Source organism: Syngnathoides biaculeatus, chromosome 11 (genome assembly GCF_019802595.1).
Source record: "Syngnathoides biaculeatus isolate LvHL_M chromosome 11, ASM1980259v1, whole genome shotgun sequence".
Lineage (NCBI taxonomy): Eukaryota > Metazoa > Chordata > Actinopteri > Syngnathiformes > Syngnathidae > Syngnathoides > Syngnathoides biaculeatus.
The window spans coordinates 17030788-17045895 of record NC_084650.1 but is presented as its reverse complement, the minus strand read 5'-3'; the positions used below and the strand labels follow the sequence as shown (position 1 = coordinate 17045895).

Genomic DNA, 15108 nt, shown 5'->3' with positions numbered 1-15108 from the left:
GTAATGGAAACATCGATTCGGTTTTTGAACAAATCACTTCTCGAACCGTTTTCTGCAACAGATTGTGGTCAATTGCTGTGGTGGTTGAGGTCGCACCTGCTCTTTTTACCACTGTCAAGGAATGGGACCGTATCGTATAAAATCAGTTCTTCAAATAAGACTCAAAACATGCTAGCTTCAAGCTGTTTGTTCGTCACTTCCAGTCAAAATTCCCCGTAAAACTGACACAGGAAACAAGTGAATTAAACTATTAATTATTTTTAAACACCAATATGCTCACCAAATAATATAGTAACAAAAGGCTGTTAGCATAATGCTAACATAAAATGTGAAACACTGTTGGCGGGCTAGCGGAATTAGCATGTGTTTTGCTGTGATTATAAACCATCAAACGACTGTTACTAGAATAAAAAAAAAAATGAAGGTGCACAACTTGAAAAAATTAAAAAAATTGCTTAAAAATTTGTGCTACAGATACAGTGAAGTCACGCACTGTCACTTCTTTCCAGCCAATACTTTGTTTTACAAACAGGAACAAATGTGCTTTTGCATGTGTCAAATATTTGCAACATGATCTCATATTACACCGACGGAATGCGTCAGTTTTTCCTCTTGAGCGCTAATAAAAGGCCGATGTCGTCACTGTCATCCGCGCCAAAGCGTCTGTGAGCGATGAGTGCGACTTCCTCTCCTCGGCTACTGTGAAAAAATGTGCTTTTCTAAGCCGCTGGACGGCGCCTGCCCACTTCAAGCGTGTTAGCCGCTTTGAAAACTTACTTTTGTGGCACGAAATGTCCGACCTGTAATGCTAATTCTGGCCCGCCATGGCGCATGCGTCTAGGGATTTATTTTGAACCTAAAATAATTTTAAAATGAAAAAAAAAAAAATACATATAAATAACAAAAGTAAATAATAATACATATATAAATTATAAAAAAAAACACAGAAATGAAGATTCCATGAAAAATAAAAATACATAATTTACTCAAAAGAAATAAAAATCAAATCATTATTTGTAAAAAAAAAGATTCAATTGATAACTAAATAAAGTGGACAAAAATAAATAAATGTTTATAAAAAATAATTATTTATTAAAAATAAATTAAAATCAAATATTTATTTGTAAAAATAAGATTCAATTGAAAACTAAATACAAAACAGATAAAAATAATAAGTAAATAATAAAACATAACATTAAATTGTAATTTTAAAAAATTATGCAAAATCAAATATATGAATACCATAGGATAAAATATTATTGGGAGAAATGTATACAATAAAATTAATTTTTATCCTGATAAAATATACCATTGTTATGAAAAAAAAAAAAAAAAAAAACATTCCTTACTTTCCTGCCCGGGCGACGTTTTGGTTTCCGTGGCAATTACAAGTGAATTGAATTGGCGTTCAGATTACGATGGGGGAGGAGGGGGGGGGGACCCAAAATGTTTGATTTTTCGATTTTACCTGCTGCACGCTGGCCTGAAGAAGGTCGCCCAACTGTTCGACCAGCTCGGTGAAGGTGGGCCTCTCCCGTGGTTCCCCCTGCCAGCAGTCCAACATGGTCTGGTATCTACAACATGACACACACACACACACACACACACACACACACACACACACACACACGCTCTTTCAGAACATACTTTGGGCTTGAGATAATGTGACACGGGACCTCGCGGTGCCAAAATATTTAGCATGTTCAAGTGCGCAAATGGAGGCTCGTGTTTAGTTGGGAGACGCAACATCTGGTGCAGCTCTGTCCAAAGTGCTGGAACGCAGCCAAGTACAAATACCAGGTTACTTTATTGAAGAAGATTCTTCGGTACTTTACTTGAGTACAGTGGGACCCCGAGTGTTGGGGAGTATCTCGTAGGATATGGAGAAGGAGATAATATAATTTAATTTCGAAAATGTACGGAACTGTAACCCAATATATGACACGGGGTGGGGTTGTGTATTTAAATTACAGTTGCATGATTTTAATTTTAGTTACATTTGAAAAATAGCCCCCAAATCTCTGAATTCTCTCCCCCCCCCCCCCCCCACAACATTTCCTTCGTACTCTTTCCTCCTGGCCATGTGGGAAGACTCATAGGTTCCTTGTGAGATGTTGAATCATTTCATGCAGGAATTTGGAGGAAAAAAACAAAACACTGGCATCTTCTCACCAGTCCGCGGCCCCCGTTTAAAAGAGCTTCACAGTGCAAAAGTTTGTCATTGGGATCAGTGATCGGTCGCTATCCTGTTTCGGCTGCAACCGCCCTCGCCTTCTGTTATTGTTCCTCAGGTGGTAAATTGCACATAAGTACTCTTTGTGGAGGAAAAGAGTCTGGAATAAGTCAAAGTACTGATTCAACAAATAAAGTACTGAAATGTACAGGTTGTACCTAAGTGTACTAGAAAAAAAAAATTATATTGAAAAAAACTATGCCTTAACTTGTGAGACCTCCGACTTGTTGGCATTTTTCCTCTTTTAGTAGTTGTGACAAGCCGAAATTTACATCCTGTTCTTTATTTTCTCCACGAAAGCTGTGCTGATCTCAAATCCAAGATGATCCAAAGACACCAACGAGCGGGATCTGTCATCCAATCCGGTGATTTACAAACCTGAATTTCGCAAACAACCTGCGAGAGACCCTCCGACATAAATGATAAATAAATAAATTATCACTGGGCAGCACAGTGGAGCAACTGTAGAGCGTTGGCCTCACAGTTCTGAGGACCGTGGTTCAAATCCCTGCCCTGCCTGTGTGGAGTTTGCATGTTCTCCCCGTGCCTACGTGGGTTTACTCCAGGCACTCCGGTTTCCTCCCACATCCCAAAAACATGCATTCAATGCAGACTCTAAATTGCCCCTCGGTGTGATTGTGAGTGCCACTGCGATTGCCTGGAAACCAGTTCAGGGTCTACCCTGTTTCCTGCCTGTAGGTAGCTGGGATAAGTTCCTGCACTCCCACGACCCTTGTAAGGATAGGCGGCTCAGAAAGTGCATGGCTGGACACACTAAAGTACACCCAACAAAGCATTTGCAATTGGGGCCTCTGTCATTCCCTTTAAATTCCACATTATCTGAATGTTGATATGAAAAGCAGATGCCGCAATGTTGCCCTTTGCTCCGACTCCTTCCCACCCTGCGTCGCCCTCTTCTTTTCAGGGGAATTTTCGCCACTCTCGTCTTAACACACTGACAGGATGTCGGCGCCACAACTCCAACGCGCACCTTACAGGGGGAAGTCGTCACTCCGTTTGCCCGTACAATGAGTTCCGCATTCCCTGATGAACAAAAAGCTGTCTGCAGGTTGTTTGTGGACATCCTATTTGTTGTACCCCCACAGGAACTGGTCGCTTACATACCAGAGTAATTCATTTACAGTGAGGACCCACCATATCGCAGTTCATTCATTGTGCCCCAGCTATATCGTCGATTTTCAAGCAGTTTTTAAAAATCATTTTTCACTGCAGTTATTTGAAGGTTTAGAAATATTGTTACAGCGATGTTATTAGTTTTTCAGCCCCGCTATGATTATTTCATCCTATTTTAGCATTAGCTAACATCATGAAAGCTAACAGAGATTCGTTAAATGATATGATGTGGTTTGGTTGAAGGTTTTGTTTAAAAAAAAAAAAAATGTTCTTCCCTGCATGGCATTTTGCGATATTAGATGGAATATGGTTGATGGTTGAACATTTTTTTTTAAATGACATTGTTTAATACAAGCTCTGGTTGTATCTGGTTGCTTGAGGATATATTTACCGTAACATTGATTCAAATTTTCATTTGACATTATGATGTTTCATATTATATGTACGTGATAAACTGGTATACTTTTATATGATTTTGTTGAATATTCCGGTGTTTTAATAAACAATGTTTAATTCTGGCAGCACAGTGGGTCTGCTGGTAAAGCGTTGGTCTCACAGTTCTGAGTCCCCGGTTTCGATCCCGGACCTGCCTGTGTGGAGTTTGCATGTTCTCTTAATTTAGAAGATTAATAATAATAGACAACACAGCTCAATTAGTACAACTAGTAACATTGTACTTCAGTGTCAAATTGAAATTCTAGTAAATATAATACTAAAGGTGACACGGTGAAGCAACTGGGCCTCACAGTTCTGAGGACTGGGGTTTGAATCCCGGCCCCACCTGTGTGGACTTTGCATGTTCTCCCCGTGCCTGTGTGGGTTTTCTCTGGGCACTCCGGTTTCCTCCCACATCCCCAAAACATCCAAAATTAATTGGACACGCTAAATTGCCTCTCGTTGTGATTGTGAATCTGATTGGTCATTTGTCTCCATGTGCCCTGTGATTGGCTGGCAACCAGTTCAGGGTGTACCCCGCCTCCTGCCCGTTGACAGCTGGGATAGGCTCCAGCACTCCCTGCGACCCTTGTGAGGATAAGCGGCAAAGAAAATGTATGGATGGATGTTTAATACAAGCTCCGTTTGTGTCTGGTTCCTTGAGGATATATTTACTGTAACATTGATGGTAATTTCCATTTGCCAGTTTCTGATGTTTTGTATTATATGTACGCGATAAACTAGTGAACTTTTGTGATGTGATTTTGTTGAATATTCTAGTGTTTTAATCAACAGTTGAAGTCTTTTGTTTTACAGGAAACCTGTGTGACAAATAGCTTGAAGCAAGCACACTCGACCTCTTTGGAGAACAGTGCAAGTGAGTCCCCCCGCCCATCCTTTATTTTAAAGAAGCACACATCTATTTTTCGACAGTGAGAAAGTGAGAACAGGCCATAAAGAATAAATAAATTTTTAAAAAACAATTTTGAACGTTTCAAACACCAGTAATTCATCTGCATCGTTGCCAGACCGCAGTTGCAATGCCCCAATTTTGAAAATCTTGCCGCGTAAATCTCGTTTGTGAGGGCGGTGACGATGAAGCTGTAAAAGAACCGTTTCAAGCGCACGTGCGAGATAGCAAGAGATCAGGTTTTATCTCGGTATCGGAGACAGGTCTCACATAGATCAAGAGGGAAAGTGCGAGGAAGACCTCTTGGCCCCAGCTGGTCTGCATTGCGCGTATGCACACCCGCTTTCGATTTTCAGCATCGTCTTCAATCAGTCTTCGCTGCGGAGCCGATGTATTCAGTTTGTTTGTCTCACTTGGCGCGTGAGGACCACGAAAGTGTAGATCTCTTGATACCAGATCGCTATTAAACACAGCTTCCTACACTGTGTTTGGGAAACTAGAAAGATTGATGGGTTACGTATGTGAGCGGCTCAAATGGAAAACCCATCTGAGCGTTTATTCTGTAGTCAGCTGAAGGTCCATGTACCAGTTGGCTTTTTATCCCCAGTTGTAGGACAATTCAGTGCACTAGTAGCATATAAAATACATACTCGAACAGCTCGTAGAAATGCCGTTGGAGTATTTATTTGTGCTGGACTGAATCATGAATGAAAACTAGTATAATGTGAAACAATGCTAAAGCCATTTGAGTGCTTATTTGATATCCTTGATCCCTAGCTTAAAGAGCATGTACTAGTATTCCTTTTGTCTTCACTAGTTGAACAAGTTTGGCATATTAGTGGGATAACTCCAAAATTGCAAAATTGTGCACTAGTTGACAACTGTGCGCAATAGTATTACTTGTGACATTATGCCAGTGGGCATTTTTGGTTAACTTGTAGGGTCCAGGAGGCTGCTATACACTAAACATGCCTCCTCGGTGGGGCTAATATGACTAGTGCAGCACAGTAGTTCACTCGTAAGGCTATATTATGTACTACTAGGTCAAAAGTGGCACTGGTCGTAGAAAAAAAAAAAAAAAAAATCAATGCTAACAAGACAAAGTCCTTCCACGAGTAAGTATCCCTCGGTGTTCTACGACTGAAACTGTATGTTGATGTACTCGTACACTTCTCTCGTTAGTCAATTCAGCATATTAGTAGAATGACTGTGATTGGATGGAGACCAGTTCAGGGTGTACCCCGCGTCTTGCCTGAATATTGCTGGGATAGGCTCCAGTGACCCTAGTGAGGATAGTAGAATGACTTGAGTGCACTAGTAGAATGACTGTTTTGCTATTCATGCTGTTTTACACTACTATCCTTCACTATTTTGACATTACGGCACACTAGTAGGACAACTGTGGCATCCTAGTAAGACTACTACACGCTCCCAGTGAAGCAAAAGTCTTTCCTGGTTTACATCTGGGCTGTACTAGTACTACTAGCAAACTACAAAATGTTAAGTAGAAGTCGTTGCCAGTAACCATGAACTATCGCACAGTTTTGCTCAGAAGTAATTTGTAGTTGTCCGACAATGCAAAAAGTCTACTAGTACTCAGACCTTAGGCTAGGTTCTAAAAAAAAAATATATATATATATATATATATATATATATATATCGAAATAAATGTTCAAATGGCTTCACCTCAAGCCTTTAGTTTATTTAGCTATTAATTTTCTACTTGTATACTGAATCGTCTTATGAGTGAGGACAGCGTGTACTAGCGCCCGGCCCTTAATTAGGACCTTGAGGTGACGCAGTGTGCGTTTCAATGTCTTTCCACATCGTAGTGAATTATTATGCGATGGCCTAGTGCGGATTGCGCAGGGCTGGCACTTCTGCTCTTATTCTCGAAAACTGAAGCGGACTTTCTGAAGTGACTACTTTGGAACAGGATGAAAGAAAAACATCAAGTTCTGCTTTTCTTCTCTGGCAGTCGGCGCTCTCAAGTGGTGTCTCACTTACAGCCGTGACACCGCTGATCACACAGCTTGTTCAAGCAGGCTAGACAAGCACAATCGGAATACTTGGAACCCCCCAACCCCCCCGCCGTCCCCCTCCGCTTCCCTTCCAACCAAAGTTAGTAAAAGCCCAATTATCTAATGTCTCTTAAAGATTGTCCAGCCCGATTATCCTGCAGTGTGGGCCATGTCAAGAGTGGTTTTGTGAAAAAATGTCCGTATTCACTAAACCACTCACGATAAGAGCAGCAAGCCCCCCCCCATCTACATATGTTGTACACATCATCGTATTTTCAAAATGGGTTCAGATGTTAAAATTGGGTGTTTCTACACTAAAACAAGGATGTGGTGGTTTGGTGAGATTGAGATAAACGCTCACATTTCAGAGGACGAGTACTCCGGCGCTCTCATCCTGGTTCCGTCTTTCAGTCTGCAGCAAAATTCCTCATCAATTTGGACACCGGGGTACGGCGACGCGCCTAAACATGGAGACGGGAACAAGTTTGTCGCTATTTCATGCAATATGTTATGGACATTATATATTCTATATGTACATATCACAAAACTAAACAAATGTGCACGAGTTGTGAGACTAGCAAACCGTAGCCATTCTACTAGTATGCTGAATTGTCTTATTTGTGAGGACAAAAGTCAAATTATTACAATGTTATTACAATTCAGCTCACTAGAAGGCTATGGAACAAATGCTTGAACATCTTTCCATGTCGGTCCGATGTTTTCATTGTGACATGAAGATGGAGGCTGCAAAATCGGCCAAACTTCTGCATGTAAGATTTGATGTGGCCGTAAAGTGAAATTATTGCCCTTCGCCCCCACACTCCTTTTTTGGCACAAAAAAAAAAAAAACAGATATAGTAGTGAGTACTGTTGGGTTGTTTTACTTTAGCGTATCGTCAATCAAAACCGCAGGCGACGGTTTATATGGTTCTAAAATGTGAAGGCTGGGAAATAAAATGTGAACATTCAAGCTCAGGTCCGTGTGGAGGAATAGCAATGAAACATTTTGTCATTTAACAGCTTTTAGAACATTTCCACATCAAAGCGGCGCCTGTGACACAATATGTAAGTATCGCAGCTTTTACAACGTATCCATCCATTCAGTTTCTGAGGTGCTTATCCTCACAAGGGTCACGGGAGCGATGAAGCCCATCCCCGCTCTCATCGGGCAGGAGGCGGGGTACACCCTGAACTGGTCGCCAGCCAATCGCAGGTCACATCGAGACAAACAGTCGCACTCACAATCACCCCTAGGGGCAATTTACTGTGCAATTAATGTTGCATGTTTTTGGGGTGTGGGAGGTAACCGGAGTGCCGGGAAAACACCCACGCAGGCATGGGGAGAACATGCGAACTCCATACAGGCAGGGCCAGGATTTGAACCCCGTTCCACAGAACTGTGAAGCAGCCCTGTCACCAGTCGAACACCGTGTTGCTGCTTTTATAATGCATAAGACAAAATTCATCAACCGGTTTCAACTCTTCAAAGAGTCTTCAAGCTGTTTGATGCCACCCAAGTTAAGTTTACTGCCAAATTAAACGAGAATTACACATTGTTTATTTTAAACAACCACATAACTGCCTCCATGTCCACTGGATTAATCCTAACATTATGTAAACACCATAGACGGGCTAACAAACAGCATCTGCGTTACAACTGTATACAAAACGGATATTAGAATGCAAACAGTTTTTATAAGGTGCAATATTGTAGAGTGCTATTTTTCTTATTCAAAGAACATTAGAAAAAAAAAATTGGCATTTCTTTTCATTGTTATGTCATCGTTATTGAAAAAAATTGCTCCCGTGAGGAAAAAAAAAGGACATTTCTTGGCCATTGCAACTTTTTTTTTAAATAACTAGAACCCAACTCAAACTACAACGTGACCTACTTTTTACATGTGCTGCCATAGATGTAACTTGAGCTCTTCCCATTCTTAAACATATTTGGAAAGCATCTATCATCTGTTTGATTTTTCTGTGCACACTCAACCGCCGCACGAATGTCGCCGTTGCAAAGTTGACATGGTTCCCTTTGTCATCTTGTATCACCGTTCTGAAGATGTATTTGAAGAGTTTGTTTTCAAAACGCGACATAGGCATTTTTTGCAGATTTACGAAACTCGCGCCAAAATTATCCAGCTCCGAATGGTAGTTATCGGGATACTCTTATATTTGTATGTCGTTCTATATCAGCCAAGGAAGATCGCGTTTTATTTCAAAATGCGACATATCGAGATCTTATTTAGAGCAAAATGCGGCGTAATTTCGTTCAATCAGCGTGCGTTGCTGAAGCAAGCAGCATCCAATCAGAATTCGTCTAGAGGGAAGTTCCGGTATCTTCCACATCATCATCCAAAATGGCTGCGCCCACGTTTGAGAGAGATGCTAATGCCGAGTTTGATTTTATGTACGAGACACCGGAGAGAATGAAGCTGAACTAAGTCTTGTATTTCGTTTATCAATGTTTAATAATATCGAATAAATGAATCAGTGATTGTGCTGGTTTACTTGCAGGCTGTCCCATTGTGAGGGTGCTTTTCCCATTTAATTTTAATTCTTTATGAAATTATTGCAATTTAATACTTCAGTTCTCATCCAAGTACCATTGTATCTGAATGTAATAAACATACTGTTTTGTCTATGATTGTGTAATGCTTGAATAGTAATTTTGTTGTTCAAAATATTTCACCAACGATCATTGATGAATGAATAAATTTTTATAATTCTATGCAATCTTTTTTTTTTTGATATTTTTTATAAGGAAAGTTATCGGCTATGACTTAAGAAAAGTTGACATTAAAAGGAAATCATCACCCTTGGAGTCGACTCAATTTCTGTCTATGAGCATTATGAATACTGTTATTATTACTACAGACTTATATCCTATTCTGCAGTGTTCTTTCCCCCGACAGCGACAGCTATAAATAAAATCAAAAGAAAGCAGACTCAATGAGTCAGATTTCAAACAGTGAATTTGTGAGTTTGAAACTGATTTCATTTTGGAGATGCGTGTATGAGATCGACTACCTATTTTTTTTTTTTTTTCTGCTGGTATCCCTCGCAACCCATATTAACCTTGGTAGACTGGTTTGAAGCAGTTTACTTTCTTCATGATCTCACATCAACTTATAAACAAAATTATTCAACTGAGTGACACAATGCCTGCAGTTGTCGGATCGCAGAATCGCATACGGATACACAAAATTACAATGATGTAAACTCAGCCTTTCCAAGACCTCATACTGAACAAACAAACAGTTTCTAAATCACTGAAAAACACCTTTTTAAAAGAAATTCCCATTTTTTCATCTCCTTTTTCAACATCTGACATTAGTGAGCTAATTGTGAAAATTGTGACTGGTGACTGACCCTTATTTCTGATACCTAACTCTCTAAATGTGATGGTCATGGTCTTAAATATTATTTTAAAATGCTTGAAATGTTGAAAGGCAAATAGTTTTCATGATTGCCTATCAAAAGCAACTGATTTTTTAAAAAAAAAATACAGCTGCTCCTGAAGTTTTAAGTCGAAATTTGGATATGTCTCACTTTGCCAAGAATAGAATGTTTGGATATGTCTCATTTTGGAGAAAAAATGAAATTTGTCATCAAAAAAACTCAGTGAATATTAAAGCCAATATTTTTTTGTAGTATGGTGTTCAGTTACTTTTTAGCATCTCTTTCCATCCCCCAATAGTTAGAAACATAAATTGAGTTTATTGTTTTCACTTCAATACCAAGCCCTTTTCTCCAAATGAAAAAAACGGATATGTCTCATTTTGAAAACAAACTCTTCATTTGCTCGGCTAACGCTAGCCAGATGCGTTTCTGGTCACGTAGGGGTAAAAGGACAAATGTGCGCAAATGTGTCAGTGACGGTTAGCGTGCAGGTTTAAGTTTTAAAGACTAAACTGTTGGTCACACGTTATGATTCAAAAAATCCCGTGTGGAAATTCTAAAGCGGCAAGTTCAAATGCGTCGCAACGAGTGCATTTTAGCTACTTTGTCTTTACGTTTGATGTTTCCTCGGCTTCTCGCGGTGACGTTTGAACGTTCATTATTTCACGTCGTGTCCGCCTGCTGTCGAGGTGGTCAAAAGCGGCGCACAATGACCCCGTTGTGGTTTCACAGCGGGGGGTACACAACTATGCATTGATGCCATGACGTGGCTGCCTGGCAACGGTGTTTGGCGAGCTTACACAGACGCAGCGGTGGGCACTCTCTGTAGCATTGACCTACATGTACACACTAAGGTCAATATTTGTGTCCTGAAATCGTATGAATTTATTCTCAGAAGTATATTCTCTTCATTTGGTAGCATTTCTCTTGGTTGCAAGTCCAAGCTCGGGCCTTCCCGTGTAGACGTTGCATTTTCATTTTGTGCTCTGTGGGCGGAGCGGCACGGTGGCCCATCTGGAAAGCGTTGGCCTCACAGTTCTGAGGACCGGGGTTCAAATCCTGGCCCCACCAATGTGGAGTTTGTATGTTCTTCTCAAGCCTGCTTGGGTTTTCTCCAAGCACTCCGGTTTTCTCCCACATCCCCAAAAACATACCTTAACTGGAGACTCTAAATTGTCCTTAGGTGTGATTGTGAGTATGACTGTTGTCTGTCTCTACGTGGCCTGCGATTGGCTGGCAACCAGTTCAGGGTGTACCCCACCTCCTCCTCCTGCGCAAACCTCATGAGGATAAGCGGCTCAGAAAATGGATGGATGGATAGTGCTCCTTGCTTTGACCAAATGTTTTACTTTGGTTGATTACAATAAACATATTCCCCAGGATTAAAGACTTAGACTGGAATCCCCTTCGACCATGATGATCGCAGATGATACTATGATCTGCAGTGAAAGCAGGCAGCAGGTGGAGGAAGATTAGCCGAAATAAAACTGAATATATGTGCGTGAATGAGAAGGGTGAAGGGGAAAGAGTGAGTACAGGGAGAAGAGATAGCGAGGGTGGCCGACTTCAAATACTTGGCGTCAACATTTCAGAGCACTGGTGAGTGTGGTAAGGAAGTGAAGAAACGGGTCAAACCGGGATGGAACAGTTGGCGGAAGGTGTCTGGTGTTCTATGTGACAGAAGAGTCTCCGCTAGGATGAAGGGCAAAGTTTAGAAAACAGCGGTGAGGCCGGCCATGATGTACGGATTAGAGACGGTGGTGCTGAAGAGACAAAAGGAAGCAGAACTGGAGGTGGCAGAAGTGAAGATGCTGAGGTTCTCGCTTGGATATGATTAGAAATGAGCTCATTCGAGGCACAGCTAAAGTTGGATGCTTTGGAGAGAAGGTCCGAGAGAGCAGATGTCGATGGTTTGGACATGTCCAGAGGCGAGAGAGTGAGTATATTGGTAGAAGGGTGCTGAGGATGGAGGTGCCAGGCAAAAGAGCGAGAGGAAGACCAAAGAAAAGGTTGATGGATGTTGTGAGGGAGGACATGAGGGAAGTGGGTGTTAGAGAGGAAGATGCACGAGATAGGCTTAGATGGAAAAAGATGACACACTGTGGCGACCCCTGACGGGACAAGCCGAAAGGAAAAGAAGAAGAAGATGCGGTCATGCTACCTACCCAATGAGAAGATCTCCCACATGAGAACACCAAAGGACCACACGTCGCTCTGAGTGGTATAGGTCTTGTCAAAAATGGCCTCCGGAGCCATCCACTTGAGCGGCAGCCGGGCCTGGAAATGTGAAAAATGAAGATTCGGGATCATTCCCTACATCGTTGATGTTTTCCTGCTTTCTGCTTCTGATATTTCTTCCATGGCAGAAGTCCCCACGGAAGGTCCAGGAACCAAACGTGGACTCACATCTCCTTTGCGCACGTAGTCAGGGTCCTTGTAGATGTCTCTGGCCAGTCCGAAATCGCAAATCTTCACCACGTTGTTCTCGGAGAGGAGGATGTTTCGAGCGGCCAGATCCCGATGGATACACTATGCGGCACGCAGAAACAGAAAGATTTGTGATTGGATGAAACCTTGACGACAGTGCTTTGCCTGCTCTAATTCAGCTTCAAAAGCGACACATGGTTAAGAATGTCAGTGATTGTACAAAAGAACACGATGTCTTCCATATCCAGGCTAAAAATGAACCGCAAGAGATTATTTACAACAATGGCTACATTTCTAAATCAGTCCCAGCCACTAAAGTTGGAAGACTGAAGAACGCCGGACTACAATAAACAGGTGTGATGAAAACTGATTTCAGAAAAGCTTTGAAAGTTTGGATTTTTAGTTCGATGATCCTTCATGTTCCTCAATTAAACATGAATGAATACCGCATGGACTTTGGGAAAAAGTAGGCAATAATGTGTCGTTAAGTTTTTGACGTTGCGCGACACATAACAGAAATTGACGTTGAATACCTTGCGAGAGGCCAAGAACTCCATCCCCTTTGCAACTTGGAAGCTGTAGCAAATCAAATCTTCCAAAGTCAGAACTCGCTTGTATAAATCCTCAGATTCTGCAAAACAGATAGAAGATTAATCATCCAGTGACAAGACATTTTTACTTCTGGATTAATATCAGTTGCGATCGATAAAACTGTAATTATTCCTACGAAGAAGTCCGAGACAACACAACATGCAAATCATCTCGATTGTCACGTAAAGTTGACATCCTGTAGAAAATGATATACAAATATTTTTGTGTTCCTGGAGTGCCTGCCCACATCCCACGAATAAAAATTAAACGATTCATTCAATCTTTTATCTACCGAGTTGAGAGAATGTGTCTGTGAGTGGGCCTTTCTGAACTTCAACCCTATTGTTGTATCCACCAATCAAACCAACGATTCCTACGAATCAAGCTACTGGGAACCGGTTCTCAAAAAGAACTGGTTTTTCGATTCCTGTCCCTAGCGTGCATCATACACAGTCCAGTGTATGAAGTCCTGTCTCCATGAGTGATCTACAGTAAGTCACGTTATCGTTGTAAGTCTCTAAGGCATCGGAAGAATAAACCACAATGCACTTGGGGTTGGAGGGGTGCAGGTCGGGGGTCCGGAGAGGCTCTCAAAAGAAGTCCCACCTGAGTAAACAACCAATCAAACCAAAACAACAAGTCCGGAACACCGCGGCCGAAGTGCGGACAGGAAACGAAGCCGCCTCCAGACCCAGTGGGGTGACGGCGGCCGCCTGCTGGACTAATTGTACTTCTGAACGGGAGGAGGAAACGCCCCGTGGGACGGAGACCGCAAAACAATCAGAGGGGGGAGTGTTTGTTCCTCGGTGGGAGGAGTGGAACAGTGGCGTGGGAGGAAGGTGGTGTCGGGGGTGGGGGGACCCAGGAGGGACAAATGGAGGCAACAGAGGCGGAGCTGCTAATCAAAGTCAGCTGCAACAAGTTTTCCTCTGAACAACCAATCAGAAGGTGCAAACATGCTGAGGGCATTGAGGGCCAGCATCCTGACCCTTGTGAAGACAAATTTGAAATCTGATCAGTAACAGAAACAGTTACTAATCCGGCACGGAGTGAGATATGGCAACATTTTGCTCACATGGCCGACAGTCAGGGCAAGCCGAAGGAGCTAAGCTAAGTCTACACACCCGCAAAGACCGCGAGAGGGACAAACATCTCGCTGAGTGGCATATTCAGAAATCAAAGACCAACAGGTGAGCAAATGTGACCCACTTAAACCACTTTCCTTCAAATGGAGGAATGAAACAGTACCAAATGAAATATAATAGATACTGTCCAGGATGAATGAGTACGATTTTCACGGAGTAAATATCATGTAGGTGTTGAATGCAGGTCAGAGCTTCTGATAGTGTTCAGGCCTCGCTGGCCCTGACTACTGAAACACCGCCAGGAAGTTGGGAGTTGGTGGGTGGGAGCCACACAGAAGGGAAAAGAAGTGGAAGAGGGAACGGGGGGGGGGGGGGTGAATTGCTTGCAATGTCCGCCGGGGTTTTACCTTCTTCCTCTTCCTCTGAGTCACAGTAGCTCTTATCTTCGATGAAACCTGAGCTGGCCGAGCTTCCGGTGCTGGCCACGCTCTCCAGGCGGCGCTTCATCAGCTCGCTCAGCTCGCTCAGCTCGCACCCCGACGGCACCGCCTTGCCGTCTTGACTCTGAGTACAAAATGGGTGCCGCGCTGAAGCAGGTGCGGCCGTCCCGAGCTTACGGACGTAGCCGCAGACTCACCTTGTACACCATGAAGTCGTCTCTCTTTCCCCGCAAATAGTTGGACAAATTGCCGTATTTGCAGAACTCCACGATCATCATCAATGGTCCTGTTTAGAGAAGATACATAATGACCCAACCGCCCAATATTTATGCTAATTATTTTTTGGCGCGTTTGGCATTGCACATTAGCATTTTTCGGATCGGTCGAAGATCCAGCTATATTCCATATCACTGTATCCTCGTGACTTCGA

At 42.3% G+C, this 15108-nt stretch overlaps 1 protein-coding gene and 1 long non-coding RNA gene across 4 annotated transcripts in view; one reads left to right on the top strand and one right to left on the bottom strand.

The window, feature by feature from the left end:
- kdrl (kinase insert domain receptor like) overlaps nt 1-15108 on the bottom strand; it is a 67992-nt gene that overhangs the window by 5924 nt on the left and 46960 nt on the right. For both annotated transcript variants that reach the window (XM_061834662.1, XM_061834664.1), the window contains exons 20-26: nt 14876-14964; nt 14646-14802; nt 13096-13193; nt 12542-12664; nt 12301-12412; nt 7095-7194; nt 1469-1574 (exon numbers count right to left, since the gene is read on the bottom strand). In XM_061834662.1, coding sequence (XP_061690646.1) covers nt 1469-1574; nt 7095-7194; nt 12301-12412; nt 12542-12664; nt 13096-13193; nt 14646-14802; nt 14876-14964 — 785 coding nt within the window. The remainder of the gene's footprint in view (nt 1-1468; nt 1575-7094; nt 7195-12300; nt 12413-12541; nt 12665-13095; nt 13194-14645; nt 14803-14875; nt 14965-15108) is intronic.
- Nucleotides 14072-15108, top strand: part of LOC133508511 (uncharacterized) — a 44989-nt gene continuing 43952 nt past the window's right edge. For both annotated transcript variants that reach the window (XR_009797077.1, XR_009797076.1), the window contains exon 1: nt 14072-14343. This is a non-coding gene — a long non-coding RNA (uncharacterized LOC133508511). The remainder of the gene's footprint in view (nt 14344-15108) is intronic.